We start from the raw sequence: 22,600 nt of genomic DNA, 5'->3' as shown, positions 1-22,600 counted from the left end.
GTGCAATTATTTGTGGAGGCACATTCTAAACCAGATCACTGAAAAAGGACTGCTTTTAAAAAAAGACACTTTTCCTTTAGGAAGGAGAGATTGGAAAGGAAGCAGCAACTGCTCAAACACACCTGATAGCTAACCTTGAGGCCTGACCCCGGGGCAGGCAGTGCACACCAGCCTGTGAGATGTGACACTGATCTTTAAAAAGCCTGCTAAAAATATGGCATGAAACAGCAGCCCCACAGAGCTGGGAAAAACGTGCTGCTGCTTAACAAAGTGCACCCAAATCCCTTCCCTGAGCTGATCTTTAAAAATTAAAGTGACCTAAAGCTAAGCATATTTTAAAGTGTTGTTTGTTAAACAAACAAACAAACAACACAGCAAGAGAAGCAAAGGCAGTAATTTTAAACAAAGAGCATGGTGTGATGTCTGTATTTGTGTGAGAAAGGCCCTTGGCATTCCTGTGCTGAGAGTAGAGGACATTTTATAAACATATTTCCAAAAAGAGGAAGTATTCAAATTGGAAATGCCTGTTTGGCTGACTCTCCCCCTTTGCAGCTTGTGCACTCCTCCAGCAGATAACAGGGAGGACAGCTCTTGCTAGCAGGCTGCTCTCAACATTCTCTTCATTAACTTGCAAAAACTAAAAGCTCCATCCTCCATTGTTTGATGGTAATTAAAGCTGAATCACGCGATCCGTCAACTTTCTGATGTTCTTTGCATGTTTACACTTTATACCAGCACATTACACCTGGTTTTACTCAGGGCTTTCTCACAATCCTGTGCTATTACCGAGGCTACTTCGAGGAGCTGGTGACATACTTCAAATATAATTGTGGAAAATGTATTTTTATAAGTTCCACAAAAGAGGAATCAATGTCAAAACAACCTCAGTGATCCTCAGTTATGCTGGTAATCTTTTCAATTCACAAAAGAATGCAATGATTTTTGATCACAGGTGCAGATGATTGGACAGCATCAGAGTAATCAGAGAAGCAGCAGATTCTTTTGCTTTCTCTTTGAGCAGTACTGGTAAATTCAGGGCACTACTAGTTTGGAATTAATACTGGTCTGTACCAGTAGAAACCAACTGGCATTTCAGGATTAAATATCTGACAAGGTCAGCAACCACTTCTCCACAGAGACATCCTTAAAATACCATAAACACTACCAGCTAAGAGAGTCCACAGGCAGCATTACACTTTGCTTGATATCTGAACTTGCTGTTTGGGCTACCTGAATATAGTGTTCATTTCAGAGAGGCTGTGAAAAAAGGATGAACAAAATTCCTTCTCTGGCTACCAGAAAGCAGTCAGTTCTCATTTGGGTAAAACCCTTATTTCTGTATCTGTCTTTTTTTTCTTGTATCTATTTTCCTCAGCTACAGCAAAAGCTGCCAAAGACTGACTCATTAGGACACGTAACATGGAAATACAAATGCTCATTTCAATCTGTGGTCACCTCATGCCAGCCTGAAGTCACTTCCATCTGTGAGTCAGGCAGCCAGCACACCTGGGAAACTCCAAGAGAAAGGAACATACTATTTGAGTCAGGATGATGATTCAGTATCAGACAACAAGCATGGCAAGCACAATCACATGTAAGATAGGTAGAACTCCTTTTATAAAGCTGGTTGTTTTCATTTCTTAGTGTCTGTTTAGCTCCTGTACTTTTTTTAGGGCAAAATGTTTTATTCCAGGTCCAATTACTAGTAAAGAAATAGAAACCTCTCAGCTCTGTTACAATCCCACAGAAACTAGGGAAGACAAGATTTGATGGTAAAATAAACACAGCTGGAGACAGATCAAAGCAATGCAGGCATTTTTCAACACGAAAAATGACAACTTTTCTCAAATGAAATTCGGGCTTTTACTTACTCTTGTGATGCTCAGAACATCTGCATTCAATATCACAGTTCTTCTACTCTCTCGGTGGGAGAGATGGTAATGAGGTGCCCAATTCCCAATGACTTTCAAAGAGGATTAGGCACCTGCCACAAAATTGTTCAAGACTGATTTCTCTCTGTTATTCTCAGCTTTGACAAAACAGCAAACCAGGAGATTCCTTCACTCGCCACTTTGCTGCCAGCCAGGAGTTTGCCCTCACATAAATTGCTCAACCTTTGTACTCCTCTTTTTAGCCACCCCATTTGTGAAGTAAAAATCCCACCCTGCTATTAATATATCTAATATTTTTTAAGATGCTTTAAGCTTGTACTAAAGGTACACTACAGACACATCTGTACCTAAATTACCAACGCTCAAAAATAACAGGAAAAATACTTGTTGGTGGATTAGCTACGTATGATCAATGCCAAATAAAAATCTACTCTGGTTTTGCTAAGGTCATTTAGTGCTGTGCAATTCTCATGAGGTAAATATTTTTGAAAGTGGGGAATGCTTTGAGATTAAGCAATACATTACAGTTTTTGATCAAATGCCAGAAGCCATAGGTGAATAGGAAACAGACATCAGTAATTACAGTTCGTACTTCAGCTATTTCAAAACCCCTTGCTTCAATGAGCAAGTATTAACTGGACAGACACTCCTTCACAAATTAGAGGCTGCAAAGACTTATTACACACCACATTTATCTTTGAAACTTGTCCAACAGAATTAAACTAAAAAAATAATGATACAGATTATGGTTGCAGGCAAAAAACTATTAAAACTCTAACAACTATATATATGTTTTTATCTGTCAAACTGTCCCTGCAGCCACTCTTTGGTTAAGGAGCTCAGGAATGCAGTATTAAGAAATACAAGTAATTGTATTAGTATGCTGTTGTCAAACTTCAAACTGGATTTTTTTATCACAGGAGCTGATAAAAGTATTTCTCATGTAGGCCTTAAAACACAATAGAATTGCCAGAACATGAGATGGGAGCAGAAATGAAGACAGGGCAGTCGAGTGAGAAGTGTTCAAGGAGCATCAACACTCAGGGAAATGCTGCAGAGCCACCCAACCTGACAGGGTTGGGGCTGCTGAAAACCCCAAAGCAAACCCTCACCCTGGCACAGCACCTGAGTGACAAACCCAGTTCAGAGGCCAGACTGACAAAGCCTGGCCCACAACAGAGAGAGGCTGGAGCAGGCCAGGATGCTCCAGAGACAGCCTTGCTCCAACAATTTCTCCCACAGAAATTGGGAGCGCACATTGTACTTTCCAGGTAGTTTCTTGGTTTACTCCACAGTCACACTTGGGAAGTTACACAATTTTTCCTCAAAAGACTTAAGGCTACTCAGGATACCCAAGAGAATACCATGACTGATGTTGGATGAAATTGGTGGAGAAAAAAACTGGGGCAAAACCAGTGCATGCATTTATGTTTTTCAGGACTACTGAGAGGGAGGAAGCACTTTGGCAGGGCTGCTTTTGATCTGTTGCCCAGTTCAAGATAGCATCAAATGAACTTCTCATAAATATTTGGCATCACAACAGATTTGTACTGATATTTATAATTTAAGTACATTCCTCTAGATCCGTAATTTCAATCAAAAAAGGAGATATTGCAAACCTTTCATCTGCTAAAAGAATTATTATTACATCTCAAATTGAGATCAGTGTAAGAGCTTGTATATTTAAGCTGATTAAAAAGCTTTCAGTTAACCAAAACAAGCATTTGGATTGGTTTAACAGTGTTAAAGTCTTAGAATGCACTTACACTTCCTTGGCCAAAATTTACATCACAGATCAAAACAACTTAAAAAAAGGTGTCAGCACAATGCAAGACTAAAAACAGATCATCAGTTTAGGATGATGATTAATAAAGGTACAGTTGTGCATTCATTTATTTCTTATGTATTTATATGAACTCTATTATAAAGCTGTATTAGGCTTTTGTATTTTCCCTCTTAAGAGATTTTTGAACATGGTATAATTATGGAAATCCATGAGTATTTTAAGCAAACCCTTTAGGTGGATAAAGAGGTTTGAAATGTGGTCATTTTTAAATTCATCATACAAGTGACCCAAACCAAATATTCTGCATACTTCCTAAACAGTTCCATTATTAATAGCCTAACATAAAATTAATTGATTTAGTCTAAAATATTACAGGTAGCTGGGCAAGAGCTGTTTTTGGAGGGCTTGGGTTTCTGTTAAAGCACATTTTCAAAGTAAAGAACACTTTATTTCAAAATAAAGAACACTTTTCTTGATCTAATTGCAACACATCCTTGCAATTAGATCAAGATCTTGATTTGACAAATACCATTACTTTTAAGAGCAATTACTGCAAAAAAGAAAATAGCTTATTTAACAAATGATACTTTAAAAAGTTTAATGGAATGCTGCTGGTGTGTTTGGCATTAATTATCAGCATCATTCTCCTTTTCAGTATATAACAAAGGTCAACTGTATCTAACACCCATCTTCCAGATGCTTAAAAAAACTCCCCAAAAATCATGGACAGATTGCCTGTAACTTCTGGACAGGAATATTTGGAACTGAGAGAGATGCTGCTGTAGGGTTATGGTATAACCTGTGTGTTTACACATGCAAACATGAAATTCAGCTTTACAATCACTTCACTAGAGATAGCACTTGCTTCCTTCCACACAAAAGTTTGCAAAGCAATGTTTGTAAACCATAGTGTGAGATTTATGATGTTATACTGCAGAAACCTGTTTAGCCCCCAATTTACAATCCTGGCAATTGTATTCAACTCTGTCATCATAACTAATTACAGCTAACTGCAGATTACCATATTGCAAACTCTCATCTGTGTGAAAGAAATATGATGTTAAAAAAAAGAATCAAATATCCCGAGGGCTAATGAACAAAAATGCACTATTCCATCTTGGACTGCAAACCTGAACTCCTCGAATTGCTGCTGTAAAACTTCAAATTGCTATTTGTTGGCAAGTTGTTTTAGCCCCAAGTACTTCCACAGTAAATCACCATTACACTAATACCATACCTTTGGCCTGAAACATATTAATCTTGGTTAACAATAACTGACATTTACATTACCAATTCAATTCAGGCATTGTGGTGACTAAACATATATGCAAGAGCTTCAGGGAGAAAAGTTATTAGTTTTGAATGTGTACTTACTTTTCACTGAGAACAATTTTGAAGAAACATAATCATCAATTCTTGTTATAATCTTATAACATAAACATTCAAATCCTAATTGATCTGTAAAACGTTTGACTTGGAGTAAAATCTGCATTTGTATCTTGGGTAACAGTTCAGATATTTTTCCAAGATATGTATTTATATATTTTTATCTGGGACTTTTAAAACCTGTGTTCTTAGGAAGGAAAGAAAACTGGAAATCTGAAATATTATGAAGAATGTGGCACCAGGATATGACCAATAGTACCAGATCCTTCCAGGAGAGGGAGGATGGACTTTTTCTCCAGGCATTTTTTTTTGTGTGTTTATATTTACTAAGGCTATAAATGCCCTTAGTTTAAAAAAGATAGGTTGGGTTTGCTCTTCTTTATTTAGTGTCTTTCCCCAGCTTACAAGCAGAAAAGAAGTACTTACTGCATTAAGTCTGTGTAGCCCCAGAACCAAACACACTCCTCTCCTCACACCCACACATTATAATTGCAGTACAGCACAAAACACATTTGGACCAAGGATTTTATTTCAGCTTCAGAGAATTCTCTGCCAGACTCCAAATTCATCCTGAAATCTGTTATCTTTAGCTTTCATATCTAGGAGGAAAATTTAACACAGTATTGATATTTAGATAGCATTTTTGCTGTATTATTTATAAGAGAGTGACAAAACAAGACAGTGCAGATTAAAAAACATTAAGATAAATATTAGGCATTTGATGTGTTGTGTTTGGGGGGTTTTATTTTTAGATTTAGTAAGGTGCCCACAAAAATTCTTCAAGTAACAATAGGTATTCGACTCCTGAGGAAAACAGGATGGACTACATGTATCCCATGTTGCTTTTTGTTTCCCATCTTTTCTTGGCCTCAAATCTGAAACAGAGCACAAAATCCACATTAGGAATGATGAGAGTATGTGCCTTAGGTATTTAAGCATGTTATTCTTAACAACAACAAAAAAAACCCTTATTTTTAATACTGTAATAAAGACATGAAGACAAATACAGCCACACAACCACCACTTTATTTTTGATAAAGCCTCTGTACTTAAGTCTGATACACTCCTAAAAAAGCCCACCAAAACCCAACAAGGTTAAACTAAACAAATTAGATTAGCACAAGCCTATTTCAACTAAAAAAAAAACATTTAACTGAGATTGTATTGTACACACTTAGTGCCAATGAAACCACAAATGTTTAATTCCATACTCAAATTACTTACCCCCAAGCAAGCTTCTTTTTCTTTTGAGCTTCTTGGGCAGCCTCTGCTTCTTGCTTGGCTTTTACAAAGTTGCGGCAAGCGGCAGCTTTGGCAATTTTCACACCAAGCTAAGACATGAAAAGGAACAAAGGAAAACTGATAAGATGCAAATGGTTCATATGAAATTTAAGCCTCACAAATTATTTGGTCTGATATTGTTTCTCAAAAGTCAATAGACACTAAAATATCTTTCAAATATTAGGCTGATGATGCACTATAAGACTGGACAAACAAGAATGCCTCTTGAGGGAAACACAAAGGTGTAGGATGCTGGGGCAAGCAGGCCTTTTCACCAAATCCCTCATTCTCAAAACCAAGACCAAAACCAAAGGGCAACAGCTCACTGGATCCTTTTGTTTTTTTTATACAGACAGAGATATCCAAATACAGCCTCCATTATCAGGACCAGCCTGTGACCTCAGCTATGCCAACACAACAGAATCAGGTCTTACAAGTGTCAAAAGACATTTTTATACAGGAAGAGCTGCTACCATTACACATTTTTCACTAGAACCACTAGACAGGTTTTGATCAGTCTGTCCAAAAAGACATGATGTAGTGTCCTTAGTGTCTATCTCCACATGACAAGCTTTTACACTGCAAGGGTGTGATATGCCAGCTTTCCATGTAGGTGAATACCACGTCCATAAACTGATGCAGACTGTGAGAATTAAGTTCACTTTAGTGAATGTGAAGCACAGGAGGGAAAGGCAGGGAAGTGTAATGCAAAAAAAGATGGAAGAAGATACAGTGAACTATGACCAGTTTATTTCCTTTAATCAACATTCATAACTTGTAGTTAAATTTTGTGGTTGCTGCCTTGACTTGACATGAGTTAGGAAGGAATTCATTCTCAGAAGTTACTGCTATTCTCCAAGACAAGCATGCAATTCATTTACCCCAAATTGCTACAAACTGATGTGAGCAAACAGGTTTTCCTTCAATCCACACCCAAACTTCTTGAAATTAGCAAACAGTTATAGCCAGCAAACTGGATATTCTAAATGTCCCCCAAAATGTCATGGGAGCATCAAAGAATGGGAGACCCAAGGGGAAGAATACTCTTTAACACCTTGGCTGAAGTTCCACTGTTAATGGCAATCTATTTGAATAATCTGCAGCATCTATGCAGACAAATATTTACCCTGAGAAATGCTTTATCCAGGTAAGATGAGAGAGAACTCTAGAACACATCTATCTGCAGGTGTAGATGCACTGACACATTTTCCACAGCTATCCCATCAAACACACAATAGGTAGGTGATCATTTTGTTAACAAAGCAAAAATAAAAACCAACCTAAACCAGCATCACTACAAGCTCTTCTACCTTATGGTCTTCTCAGGGTTCAAGAATGAAGAAAGGAGCCTTTAAGGAAAGGCAGCAAGCACAACTCAGCTCGTGCTTTGTCTGAGGATCTAAATGCTGCCAACACAAGCAGACAGGAGCTGAGCATAACAGTTTGAAAGGGAAACGGATATTTTCATAAAAATAATATTTTAAAAGGAAAAACTGAGCAAGTGTCTCATCCACTATTTGCATGTGTTATAAGGTCCTAAATATGTACCTTTGGAATCATCTTCATGCACAAAATACTGTGACTAGTTACTTCAAAACTTTTATATTATCTACATAATTTTCCCCTGAGCATTAACATTTTTTATTAACAGTAATTCAATGCCAACACATGAACTGCTAAATTTCAGGTCAAAGACTAAAACATAACATTCTTTTATTTGCATTGTCACTTAATATTTAAGGACAGCTATTAACCTTAATATAATTGCAGTATAAAAATGCTTAAGAAAACTCACCTAAAATATTCAAAAAATGTTTACTTTTAAATTGAAACAGAAGTAATTATTAGTTTAAACAATAGTGCAATCTGATGGCTGAAGTCAGCCACCAGAACCCTGCCTCTATTAGAGGTATTTTACCTTCTAACACACTTGAAAATTAACTTTTACTGTTTGATGAATAACAGAATCTCCTTAAAATATATTCCAGTGGCCTATTGAGCACTTATACAAATATACACAAGGGAGCTCTAAACAAGTGCTGCAGAAAAATCTTTTTATCTGCGTTTTCTGGAAGACAGAATGAGTTCTTCCATCTTTGAAAGGTACAGAAAAAATGGGATATTAAGAGCCCCTGCAGTGTATGTGGAAGTAAATGCAGAAACATTTTGCAGCATTGTTATAATTTCTAGTCTACATGGTCAAATTTTCAAGATATGAAAACAAATGTTGCATATAAACACACACACAAACATTTTAGTCAGATTAAATGTCTTCTGCTCCCACCCAAACCCAAGCATACATCTTCACTCCCTGCTCCCCCCATAAGAAATCCATAAAAGCTTGGTCAATGGATTTTATATTTAAAAAAAAAAAAAACATACTAACATTTCAGGTCATCAGATAACCCAATAAAATACAATCTTAAAAGAAGTAAGAAAGCATGAATAAAAATATATACAACAATTTCTTGTGTAGTCAAAGTATCAGCATTTTCCATATAGAACATCCAATATTTTGCTGCATTTTAATTAAGGTGTCTAAACATTATCACAAAGAACTGCAAATTGGTCAGAGCACGCAGTAAGGAAAATTAAGCTCTAAAGGCTTTTTATCACCATATTTCAGGAACCAAGGGTGTAAAATGTTCTAATTTGGGATATATTAAAAGCCATAAAAGGTCTTTCAAAAAGATTAATGGTACTTTGCTTGGATTTAAGATAAGGGCTTTAGCTGGTTGGAAAAGCAGGGCCCTGGCTAGACCCTTGAGGCATTCATCTTTACAGCCACTTGGAAGATTTGTAAAAGCGTCTGCATAACCTCAAGCAAACGCACTGCGACATTTTTTTTTTAAATTCCTTTCAATTTTACAGGTTTAAAGTGTGTAAATCATACTGGGTAGTAAAGCTGATATAATGGTTCATCCTTGTAACACTATATATATTTGTATTTTGAGACAAACTTAAAAAAACAACTTAGTTTCGACAGGGCAAAGCCCTTTCCATTCTGAAGTTGACCAATAATCATGTCAAATATCTTACTCTAGATGTTAAATGTAGCATAAATGAAAATTTCCAACTCATCTGAAATTGTTACCTTGTAACAAATATCTGAAGCTTTGCTTCTTTTTGAACACTTTCAAGGCATTTATTTAAAAATACCAATTATCATACTTTAACTTTTTATGGAATAACAGGTCTCTATGAAAAATATTTATGCCATTCTCTTTTGTTCTTTAATTAAATGAAAACAGATGTTTTCTGAAGTAAAGCGGAACCATTACTGGAGTACTTAAAGTGTTAAGGTCTTTAATTTTTATATCAGTTTGGTCTACAATTCCTGATTGTCTTTACTCAAGCTCAACATTAATGTCAAGCAAGTTACCTAGGAGACGAAAGAGATCAAAGAGACAAAAAACCCTCAAATGTCTGATTAATCAAGCCTGCAAACAGCTTATTTCTTTTAGCCTGCATGCAAGTATGAAAATGAGATTCTGGGAGCCGTACATTGTGCAGATTTGTTCATTCTTATCAGAACAAAGCCAGCGGCAGCTTATTTCATGGATCATTGGCACTGTCATCAGTGCTACACAGAACGGGTGACAGCTCCTCATTTTGAGGCTTGAACAAAATTAGCAAAAAGTCGGCACAAATTAGCCTCTCATCTTTTTAGTAATATGACATTATTCATTTACTTTTTATCCAATTTTTAATTTTTTCCTTGTCAGCTATCCCTTTCTAGTGTTTCTTGCACAGCATCATAAAACACTTTTAAAACAAGCAAAGAAATGGCTGAAGTTGAAATAGAATGTAAAGTTCAGGCAGAAGAGTAAACATTTTTATTAAGTTGCAACAGAATCTACTGTAACTTCCAGAAAACTTCCTTGCAAATCAGGACATTTAACATAAAATATCACAAGGCAAAGACTTGCCTTTAAGATAGGACTGTAAAATGTAAATGCTGAATGATACGAGACAACGGAATCAAGAACTGCTCCAGAAATACTGAGGTATGAAATACAAAATATTAAACCCTACAAAAGCTCCAACAAAACATCTATATTCAAACAGGTCCTGAAATATCCTGTGATCATAGCAGAGAAGCCAAACATCCTTTTAATATAGTGTTACAGTTTCTCATCAAATATGAATCTAGTTATTTAAGGCTTGCCTCTAGCAATGATTTTCTCCTTTTATGTTATGGAATGTTATCCATTGCTGACGTATATAAAATATATAAAGCAAACAAGAATACCGAGTGGATTTTGCAGTGAAAATTGTCCCCTTTCAATGATGTGCTCAACTTCCCCTTTAAAATACTTTGTAATACCTTTGTTGTATTTTTATGCTGTGTATTACAACATCACATTATATTTGGATGACACAGTAATGGAGCAAGGATAGGAAACTGTTCTAATATTAAGCTCTTTGCTAGACTTAAACATTTAAATGCCAGTAACTTCCTCCATTCACGAGGAAACACAGCATTAAAAAATTAACCATAAGCTGTTAGATGCTTTACAGAGCCCCCTTATAACAAAGGCAGTTTTAAAAAAAGAACTGTAGTACTGTTTTCAGCAATTTCTTTATCTCTGTTCTTCTAAGTAAGAAAGCTTATTAACAAGCTTTGAACTTAAAATCACATTTACAATAATGTGCCATCAACAGTTTTATAAGCTAATTAGAAAAAAAGATTAATTAATGACTGGCTGCTAATAAAATGGCAATCATGAAGAAAGAAACCAAGGGTGCTAAGCTTCAACTACCACCAATTAAGAGCTAATTACAAACAAATTATATATGTGTTTTGCTGTGGGCTTTAATTTACTAAAATGGTTTTAATTAAAAGAGAAAACATGCTGATTAATTGAACTGCAGAAAAAATCTACAGTATAAACTGTGCTTTGTCTGTCTCTTTAATTAGACTTGTAACATCTGAAATCTTTTTTTAAGGTTTGTTAAGGAAAAGATATACATAATTAAGGGAGCATAAGAATGTAATTCTAGGTGATAACCCTGCCATGTTCCAAAGGTTAAAAGAAAACCACCTCAATGAAGAGGAGTATTTGGAAGCACCTTCACCAAGGTAAGAAAGACAATCCTTCACAGATAAAAAACCTCTTTTTTTTTTTTTTTCTTTTTTTTTGGGGGGGGAGTTGGGGGGGGACAGTTCTTCCACAACAAGAGTTGCCAGTTAATTTTTGCTTGGATACACTCCACATAAAACTGCACCACTTCAGGTACCTAAAAACACTGTGAGAAATTGTGAACGTTGCACAGAACTCAAGAAATTTAATTTTACCAACAGAATAGCATCAAGTGCTAACTCCTGTCCATCTCTGACAGTAATGTCATCACAACCAACCATTTCCTAACCAGATTCTCACATGGAAACCAGTTTCCAGAATGGTTCTCAGCAGTTATAACCAACAAACTGCCTTGTGTACTTCCCTTTCTAATTTATATGACTAGAGGTTACTTGCAGACAGGAGATACTAATTTGAGCATGAGAAAATGGTCAAAACTGATGCATCAAATTTTAAAGACAACAGCAGGACTATCTTGCTGTAACATGAGGATGATATTCCAGTGAATAGCCAATTAATTTCATCAATTACAACGTAGATCTTTCATTTAAGTTGGATTAAACTCCAGTGTCCCCATAAATTGCAGCTTTTTAAGTCTTTCTCCAAAATGCCAGAAGACACTAAGCCAGGCACTCAGGAAGTGCTGTCAAAAAGTCTGGGGTATTTACGGACTGACAAGTGCTACAGCAATTTAGCACACTAAATTACAAAATGTTTTAGAAGTTACTTTTGACAGGTAAGTCTAATATGGTCAAGATGATATAATTGTGTTCAAGTTACAGTCCTGAGGCTAATGTGTTCTTAGACAATGTGGCACCTGCCTACCAGGTACATAAAAAACCCACCAATATGGGCAAAGTTTGGGCTTTAGTCAATTAATTCTCACAGTATTAGAGCCATAAGAAATCTGTATTCTGCATTTTGCAGAATACAACCAAACTATGATTTGAGCACAAAAACACTATGAAAAAAATGTTGCTCTCTAGGGGGAAAAAATATATGTAAGGAGTGGTGGTGGGGAATCTTTTAAGATTTTTTTGTATACCTATGAAAATAATTTTTACAAGTATCACTCCAGATTGAAACTGATTCATAGCAGAGTGAAATTAGCAGGTATCTGCACATACCATCCTTACTCAAAGGGATAAGCACATCCAGCTATGCACAGTCACAGTGCTCTAATTTATCAACATTTATTCTTTAAAGAAATCTAGGTGGATTCCCACTAACACAGTAGAAACAATTTAATTACATCTCAAGACAGAATTCCAGAAAAAATTTTACAAAGCATTAAGAAGTTGACATAATTCCAAGTGTCTGTTCCCAGCTCCATATCCCAAGTATCTGCTACTATTAGATCTCAGCTATCCTACCCTAAGGCTTCACCAAAAAAATCTTGTCATTTCAGCCCAGATAAGTGTTCACATGAACTTTATTCTCTTAATAACTTTCATTCTAAAAGGCTCAGATTTTTTTTTTTTTTGGTAACTTCTACATTAACATTTCTATTGGCATCACTCAAGTTAAATAAGTCATCCTTAAATGCAATGTTCAAAGAACAGCTTTAGGTATGCCAGGCTACATCTGAACAGCACAACTGTAAAACATGAAGGACTCTGCCCATGCTGGAAGCCCTGGAATGTGATAACAAAGACAGCAACTGGATTACAGTAATAAACACTAGCTGTGCATATTGTACCATGCACACTGCAATGAATGGCTAATTTATTTTAATGCTAACAGTACTGTACTGCAGGTATTAAAGAAATCAGTAGTCTAACTGAGCTTGAAGCTCTACAGTGAATTAAGGAGTATGACCCAGTGCATTATTTTGCTGCTCATCACATTTATCAAAGTAATGTTGATCTTGGACACCATAATTTCATCACAGCACTGAGGTGCTCCAGCCAAAAGCTGAAGGAGCAGAGTTACTGAAGGCCTAAATTATTCTCTACCACATAATGCAGGTGATGCCCATATTTTTTTCAGGAAAATCTTCACTTGTGTATAAAATAATGAATTCAAGAACTTGAGGATCACCAGACCTCTCAGAGAAGCTGAACACCCCACAAGAGAATGTGCTGTGGGGATGGCCAGGGATGCCACAGGTAGAGATCTGCTACTCTGATGACTGACAGCAGGAGACAAGGGGTAACACTTGGCAGTGAGGTTTGCCCAGAGATTAGACAAAATATTCAGCAATGTAATACATACAGCTCATTTTTATAATAGAAATGCAACTGCCAACAAAAAAGGGGGAACACACCAGCCAGTCTCAAAAGCTACATATGAATCCACCCATGCAGCCACCAGTAAATACAGCCTCATGCAGGAGGTGTTCAAGTTCTAACTCTCACTCCAAAACCCTGAATACTCTTGGATTGAGAAGCTTTGTTTTAAAATCAGCAGTTGTGTGTATTTGTCAAAGCAAAGAAAAAAACAAATAATATATTGCCCAAAGGATCATTTAATGCAGTGCAGTAACATTTTCCTTAAAGAACCTGCAACAAGTACCACCTGGAAACCTGAAGGCCCAAAACCTTAAAGCAGTATCATTTAGGTTTTTAGAATGCAAAATTCCATGATGCACTGACAGCTGCTAGATTATGCATATTGCCTAAGTCATCACTGATTTTAAATGAATCTGATTTTAAAAAACCTTTTCTCACTGTGTCACAATGACAGGATATTGACAGCATCATTTTGACATTCCTTTTCTTTTTAGGACATGTTTCTACCGTCTATACTCATCATCTGTTTATTTTTGGCTTCATTTTTCTAAATACTGAAGCTGCCCTATCAGTTTCACAGGCTTATAAATGTTATACATCAAAAATTAGTTTCACTTATTAAGGCAGGAAACGGCTGTAAGAACTCTGGGATCTGTGCCTCAAAGCAAAAGCTTTATCAGCAGGTTCCAGTCACTGCTTCTTGCAAAAGAAAATGGTGCCGATTAAAACCCCATACACCTGATTTCAAAAAGAACACCTACCCACTGAACATTTCTCACATGGCTGCAAGGGGGGCTGCACCCCAAACACCACACAGCTCTTTCTCACACACTCTCTGTCCCCAGCCCTGTGACACTGCTCAAGAAAAATGAAAACTATACATAAAGAGATGAAGTTGAGATAAAAGAACAATAATTCATCCACTTATTACTCCAGACTTCAGAAGTGGAGTACTTCAATACAGCCACAGAGCAGTTCCATGCCTGACTTGCTCACAGAGCTGGGCTGCATTTGGAAGTTAGAGGGATACAAATAGCCACATAATTTGAAATTAACTCACTTCTTAGAGGCATTGTATATTAAAATCGACATTTCTGTAAACTGCTAAGAGAAGAAAAGTAGCAATTGAATGAATACAACATCAAAGCAATATTTTATTAAGTGTACTTGTGTACAAAACAATGACCGTTCAATCAGCCTCTTCCATAATCAAATCCTCTTTTTATAGCTCTTCACTGAAACAGTTACTGTTAGAAGAATTTCCTTAGGAAAAAAAAAAAAGTATTTTAAAAGATCCATTAAAAAGAAAAGCTTCTGAAAATCACAAAGAAAAATGAGCCTTGCAGTGAGCAATGGAGCACATCTCTACAAGAGCAGAGAACCCCAGTGAATTCACATGGATTCTGCCTCGACAAAACTCCTCATGAGAGATCAAGCCAGTCATTTGAGTTTCCCTTCTTTCAACATATTATTTGTTCAGATAAACCCACTTAACCAAAACCAAGTCAAGGCTGTGAATACTAATAATGTTTCAAGCATTTTGTTTTCAGAATTACAACATGCTAATATTTGAAAGTCAACAATTTGGAGCTAATGTTCCACAAATAATAATACACTGCTGGAGCACCTGGGATATGCTAGATGTTGTATAATCCCATGGCTACCAAAATCAGATAACAGTTTATCATAAATATTACAAAACCTTAAAACTTCTTACATTAATTTGTTTTTATAGTCAAACAATTTGCACTAGAACCTCAGTATGTTTTATTGATTATAATACTCCAACCACTTTAGAGGAGATGGGATAATGACATTTGTGAAGGAGAACAGCAAGCGTTTTTCGTGTTGAACACATGAAAGGTAATAAAACAGTCAGAAGCTGGTCAGACTTAAAGAGAACATCAGGGCACATTCCTACCACTGTCAATAGCTGTTATCTTTGCAGACTGAAGTTTTCTGATCACTGGTGACAAGGCAGATAAGAGTCTAGTCATTAGAAACTGCCCTGAGTGACTAAATGGAGGAGTTTAATGATTTTGTAAGAACACTCACTGAGGAACAGTTACTTCTACCTAACCTCAGAGAACCATAAGAACTGCATTTCCTACTTCAAAAGCTGTCTGTTTTTAAAGTCATCACAATATTGTAAACATTGCCTGAAACAGATTTAAATCTGCAATTTTACATTAAAGCTTAGTTTAAAACGCTGTATTTAAGAAACATTTAAAATATTTGTATGAGAATGAGAAGGAGCTAAAATTTGTCTTTGCTTTCCTAATCCTTTTCTAGTACCTTTCAATTTTGCAAGCATATACAGTGGACAGAAAATTGCCATTACCTCTGTGAAGATGGAAGAATATTCAAGATAAAGGAATGAAAGCAAAACATTATATAGTCATTTTTTTAGTATAAATCTAGAAGATTTGTAGTTTAAATCATACTACTCAGATGACTTTAAAAAGATCACTTTTCCACTCACTGAAATGGTATTTTTTTTTCTTACCTGGCTTCAAAACTGTTAAAACTATTTTATTAACCTAATTTTTTCCTCTGCATTTTCTCCCCTATGAACAACTAGCAGTAGGAAAAACAGCCTTTGTGGACTTCAGCTATTTTTACTTCAGCTGCTACCACCTACTCTATGTGCACATATTGAACAATTTCTTAGATGAAGTTCCCAGAGCTATCTGATAGATTCCTCACCAGTTTTAAGTATTCACTAAGACCTCTACATACAGATTTTTTCTCTCCCACTTTTGTGGCAAAGAGAGCACAGCTTTCATGGAATTGTTCAACTACACCAACTATCAAGACAACATCTTGAAAAAATTGTGTTACTTTGCACTTGGTTTTAGGTATGTATTTATACACTGAACAATTATGACAAGGAGAAAAAATATCCATCACAATTCTAAGGCTACAGTAGCAGTACAGAGAGACAACCATCTACTCCCATTCTTCTTCAGAATTCTTCCAGCCATCAACTCCTGACCACATAAACACACAGAATAACAAGTATTGGGGTTCATATGCCCTTATTTGCTCTAGGCTTGCTAAATCTCTACCTGTCTTCAGGCTTCCCATGATTATGGGAGAGGTAATGCAACAAAAAATTATGAGGCACAGGGAACTGAGAGGAAGGGAACATCCTACTCCTGTCCTCCTGGCTTGCAACATAGAGAAAAAACAAAAGCTCAACACAGATGACCAGATACCAACTCCTCTGAGTTGGGGAGTGAGCAGCAAGGCTCTAAAGCAAGAACTTGGGACAGTTCATGGATGTATTTTCAATTCTTAAACACAGCTACAGCTGTCCAAGCATTGCCAGATCAGCAGCAAAGTCCTGAAATCACTGACTGAACTGCTCAGGAAACAGGAAAGAGGTTGTACAAACAACCTTCAATGCTGTTCTACTCTGGACTTTCAGTCCAGATGTGCAAAACTGCATGACCCCTCAGAGTTTCTGTTAACAGCCCACTTACCTCACGAATGGCCAATCTGTCACTCAGCTCCTCAGCCTTGGCAATGTCACCTTCAGCCACACACTTCTCTATGCTCAGTTCAAGGCCAGACTAGGGAAAAATAAGGTAAATGCCTTTAGAACAAAAAGAACATATTTAAAGGGAGCACATCCTTTCTAAAAATATTTCTTTCATAAAATTCTTTAAGACACTGCATAAACCTGTAATTTCTGTGTACCACAAATCACTCTGTCTGTGTATTGTAATGGACAGTATAATTAAGAATTCACTGAGAGGCTGCCTGAGCACAAATCATTGCATTAGTTCCACCTTATGTGCAGGATAATACTATAGGTTAAAAAAATTACACGGGCTAGTTTATGCCTGTCACAATAAAATTTCATCTGAAGATCTGGCTTATCTCTTCCATCCCTGGAGCTTTCTAAACAAAATGTGAAATATATGTGTCAGGTAACATGAAGAATGGCAATTACCACTGTATCGTTACAGTTCTAAGATCTTATCTTTACCCCAAAACCAGAGTTCTGGCACAAAGCCACTCCACTGTGCTAATAAATTAAAAATTCTAGCAGCCCTATGGAAAACAATGAAAAAGCTTCAGGATTTAAGGGTTGTTTTCTTATTTTCAGAGGTAAACTTAACTTGTTTAATGGCAACACTTATGAAAAATGTAACAATAAAAAGTAACTATCTCCTGAAAATTATAGTTGTAAATTTCTGATGGAGTACAAAAGGATGGCACTGACTTCAGAATGTCATAAAAAGCCTCACTCTCATAACAAAAGATAATTTACAGCCTCACTGATTTTAAATATTAGTGAACTAAAGGAAACACATTTGACAGTTCCATAACATAGACTTTTCAAGAGATAAAAAGGAAAAAGCTAATGGAATTCTTGAGAAACAGTGATCTGCAAACACGGCACTTGAGTTATTTCAGGTGGTAGATGAAAAAAAAATGCACAATTGGAAGTTGCAGTGATGGCAAATTCTGTCAAGATGCCTTTTCTGAAAATAGCAAGACATATCTTCCACTAGTGATAATATCCCTGAAATTACAATGAAACATCTGCACTTCAACACTTTGGGCCTCATTCCAGATCTATCCTGACCACTTCAACGGCAACTAAATAGCCACTAGAAGTAAGAAGCAAACAAATCTTCATGACCTGCATGCAGAAATTCACTTCAAGAAAATGAAAAATACAAAAATTATCATAAAGGAAGCTAACTGAACATTTCATGTAATAGAACTTACAGAGAACTTCATAAGAAATATTATAGAGCCAACAGCACTACCAGAAACTCCCAATGTAGTGAGATTCTTAACTTATCCATTGTGTGTGCCAGTTATTTCAGATATGACTAGTTACACAGTAATATTTATGAACAGAATGTGTTATGAATCCAGTCAAAATGTAAGCTAGGATTGCACCTTTAATTCTTGTAGCCACTGGTGCCATCTGAAGAATTAATGTGACACGTTTTGAAGTTAAAAAACAATGAAGCAAAACAAAAGTCAAGCAATGCATATGAAGTGTTCTGTCTCTCACAACAGGAAAACAGGGAAAATAAAACCAGACAGGAAACAAGCTTGGATACTGTCTTTAAAGAGAGCACAGCAACCACTCAAGGACATTTATTTAAAAAGCTCACAAAATCATCCTTCCTCAGAGCGACTGTGTCCTTTACCCTCAAACAGCCTCAGTTTCATTCCTATCTGAGTTAAGGACAAGCTCTTTTACTGCCAAACACAAGCTGATATTGCCTTTGTATTAACAGTCACCTTTTGTGGAGCCCTGCTGTCCACAGGTGATTCAAATCTATCATTGATTCCAAAGTATTGTGTAAGTTCTTTCCATTTGTCTTCATTTTCCAACTGCTGACTACTAAAAACAAACAAACAAACAAGTCATTACTATAACCACTTCCCTTTCCACAACTTGTAATATCCTTTTCAAAGCTAAAATAAACTCTTCCATTTGGCAGACATGGTCTTTTCACCCATTTATTTTTTTTTAAAAAGTGAAATTAATTACTGCTCCCCCTTTGTCTAAGTGTAATTTCACAATCTTGAAAGCAAACTGATAGAATCATAGAACCATTTAGGTTGAGAAAGTTCTTTAGGATTGAGTCTAACCATAAATCTAACACTGCCAAGGAGGAAAAAGAAGGGAAGGAGCAGGCTGAACAGGGGCTTGTATGAAGGAAGTAGGAAGAGCATTAAGTCTATTAAAAGTTACATTAAATGATACATTTGTGTTGATTTTTGAAATCAAGCAATAACACTCCATCAATCAATCACCAGAACAAATTCAGCCTGCACAACAGAGACATTGAGCAAATTTAAAAGATAATTTACACAATGCTCAAAGCTAGGCTTTGGCTATGAATGTGGTCAGGCTTATTCTAAGTTTTGCCTCCTACTAACAGACCTCAGGTAATCCCATTGACCTGGTTATACCTCTTAGCCACTTCATCGGTCTTTCTCTGTTTTGCTAAGGGGAAAAAAAAAGAAAAAAATCCAATATTACACAGTGATAGCCCACAGCATCCAATGAAGTTAACAGAGCTCTAATTGGTCACATTTCCTTTGAAAGATCAACACACTGGGGTTTTTTACCCAATGATCATGTGGATTTAAACCACTCAGCTGTAAGAAACTCCTGCAATATCTGTGAAGCTTTAACCAGAATGTGCAAAAGTAAGTCTTGTAGAACTACTGAAATACACTTAACCATTATAAATCAGTACTAATTCAGTAAGTTCTGTCTCCCTTTTAAGAAGAGGACAAATATATTACTTGCATTCTATGTAGCAATCTATCGACAACCTCGCTACAACCTTGCAAATAATGCATACAGGCAGAAAAATAAAATTCTAGATAACAGCTAGAATACAATGGTTCATTAAAAAAAAAAAAAAACACAAGAAAGAAAACCTCAAAACAGCATGTATTGCTACTAATTTAATTGGAAAAAAATAAACTCTGTTAATTATTAAAAAACCACCTTTTCGGCGGCGCTTTCTTTTCCGGCATCTGTTTTCCTCTTTCACTTGCATTTTCATTTCCCGGTGTTTCTTCTGAAGCTCCACAAATTTCTACAAGATTATGAAAAACCAAGTCAGTACTTGTAATTTTCCCCCCATTTTTAAGAAATTACATAGAGAAATGTATAATTACCCACAGTGCCTTGTGTTATCTATTACATCCCAATCTATAAAGTGAGACCACAGGACTGTGGTGGTGTTAAACTGGAAATGGTGCTAATCTTTCATGACCTTTCTCTGACTTTGTGCCCTCCCTGCATCCCAGGACTGTTCAGATCTGACAGTCCTCTCATAGGATGTGACACAGAACACACTTTTGCTTGTTGTGCACTCCTGAGCTATACCATGTATTTTTATTGCCTAGCTGGTAGTTTGTAATCCACAAATTAATGACAGCACAGAAGGCTACCTACAAGGACTGAGGGGTGAAAGAAGGCAATTATTTTTTGCCAGTTCTTGTTTTGAATCCAAAGCCTAAAACACATTGTTTTATTAAGGGTTTTTTGGTTTTCCCAGTCTTTACATGCAACTGCAAAATCAGGAGGTTTTAAGGAACTCTTGAGTCTGAATGCTTGCAGTTAATCCTACAGCAAGCAGCAGGGCACACCTCCCCTTCCCAGGTATGAAACACTGAGCTGTAAATCCTTACCAATGCAGAAAGCACCTACCAAGCAGCTCAGAGCCCATTAACCACTGAAAACACAAGTTTTATGCACCTGTATAGTTATGACAACTCCTTGCTGTGCTCTCAATCACCAGCAAACTACCACCTAATCATTTCCTGCCTAAATTCCTGTTCACCTCGCTTTAAACAATCTAAGGTATGTACACTCAGATTGAATTTCTCATAACAGGCTCATATCATAATACTCATAATTCAATTTCAGATTTGTATATTGACTATAATTACTATAATTACTTTAATTTAAAAATCAACCATTTGAGTAGACTGCATTATGCTCATTTGGAGACCTGCAATGATACATACATTCCAGATATTTACAGAAACTCCAGGAGGGCACGTTTGAAATTCACCTTCTTCATCTGTTACTGGTACAAGAGGTTCACTGCTGGCATTACTTTCCTCTCCAGTCCCCTGAACTCTTTCAGTATCTTCTTTTGCCTCTTGCTTTGAACAGGAATCAGGTGATTCGTCCTCATCATCAGAACTCAGATCAACATCGCTTTCATTCAGTCCTGGAGGTAACAGCCCACTCCACATCTTCCAGCTTATATAAAGTCCAAACTATTTCAAATCACTGCAAAGACACCACGTTACCCATTCCAACACACCTGCAGAAGAGAGAAACAGAAACAGCAAAACACGTCATCAGAAATATTTTTACTTTTCCTACATAAATACCATTCAATGTTTTAGACGAGCACATTATAAAGGCCCAAATACTTACTATTTCAGAAAGAAGAAGACAACTTGATTACAGAGGCTGAGACCACTTTTCCCCCTCACTTCTTGTCCATTAAAGTTGTGCCCCTATGCGTTTGCTTACAGCTCCTTTCAGTTTAGGATCGAAACTGCAGCAAACGCCTCCCGTGCCTCCACAGGGGCAACTTCTCGGGCCAGCACAGCCACCTCTCCTTCCCGGGCCCCGGCACGGAAGAGCCGGTGCGGTGAGGCGACAGGCCGGGGAAGCGAAGGGAGCCGAAGAGAAACGCGGCTCAAGGCCGGCCTAGGAGAAGGCAGCGGGCTCTCGCCGTGCCCCGGTGCCCGCGGAGCCCCCTCAGCGCCGCCGCCCGCGGCCGTGTTTACCTGGCCGCCATCTTGGCACCGCCGGAACACCCCGCGCGCGGATTGGGCGGGGCGGCGCAGCCAATCAGCGGGCGCGCCGGTCGCCATGGCAGCGGGGCGGGGCGGCCCGGGTGTCCCGGGGCGGGGCGGCCATGGCGGGCGGGGCTGTGAGGGGAGCGCTGTGAGGGGGGCGCGGTGGGGCTTGGGCACAGCTGGTGCTGGCGAATTGTTTGGAATCTCAGAACCGTTTAGGTTGGAAAAGGTCTCCCAGATCAGCGAGCCAACGCCACTGTGTCCACCAGACCATGACACCGGGTGCTACATGCAGTCTTTGCTGGCGTCACCTCCAGGGCTGGTGGCTCCATCGCCTCACTGGGCAGCCCATTCCAATGTTGTCACCCTTTCAGTGAAAAAATTGCTCCTAATGTCCAAGTTAAATCTCAATTGATCAAATCTCTTATTCCCTGGGAGCAGAGCCTGCTGCCAGTGTGGCTCCAGCCTCCTGTCAGGGTGTCTCAGAGAGCAATAATGTCCCCCTTAAACCTCTTTTTTCTCCAGACTAAACACCCCCAACTCCCTCAGCTCCTCCTCATCAGACTTGAGCTTCTTTCAGAAGGACAACCATCGAGTTGTACAGCAATCCTTGAATAAAGCAAT

The 22,600-nt window shown here is 37.5% G+C and overlaps 1 protein-coding gene across 2 annotated transcripts; it reads right to left on the bottom strand.

The window, feature by feature from the left end:
• Positions 1-5,575: 5,575 nt before the first annotated feature.
• Positions 5,576-21,483, bottom strand: FAM204A (family with sequence similarity 204 member A). Of its 2 annotated transcripts, none has more exons than XM_054637274.2 (7): positions 21,185-21,483; positions 20,157-20,247; positions 19,610-19,643; positions 18,932-19,034; positions 17,146-17,235; positions 6,289-6,395; positions 5,576-5,939 (listed from the first exon to the last, which is right to left on the bottom strand). In XM_054637274.2, exons 1-7 carry the CDS (start codon positions 21,416-21,418, stop codon positions 5,888-5,890), a joined length of 711 nt encoding a protein of 236 aa, XP_054493249.2. In that variant the 5' UTR covers positions 21,419-21,483; the 3' UTR covers positions 5,576-5,887. The 2 variants fall into 2 exon arrangements, with proteins under 2 accessions (XP_054493249.2, XP_054493250.2); XM_054637275.2 differs by having other exon boundaries at positions 18,932-19,031.
• Positions 21,484-22,600: the final 1,117 nt, after the last annotated feature.

Source organism: Agelaius phoeniceus, chromosome 9 (assembly GCF_051311805.1).
Source record: "Agelaius phoeniceus isolate bAgePho1 chromosome 9, bAgePho1.hap1, whole genome shotgun sequence".
NCBI classification, from domain to species: domain Eukaryota; kingdom Metazoa; phylum Chordata; class Aves; order Passeriformes; family Icteridae; genus Agelaius; species Agelaius phoeniceus.
The sequence above is the reverse complement of the archived record's forward strand: the minus strand, read 5'-3'. Positions and strand labels throughout refer to the sequence as shown.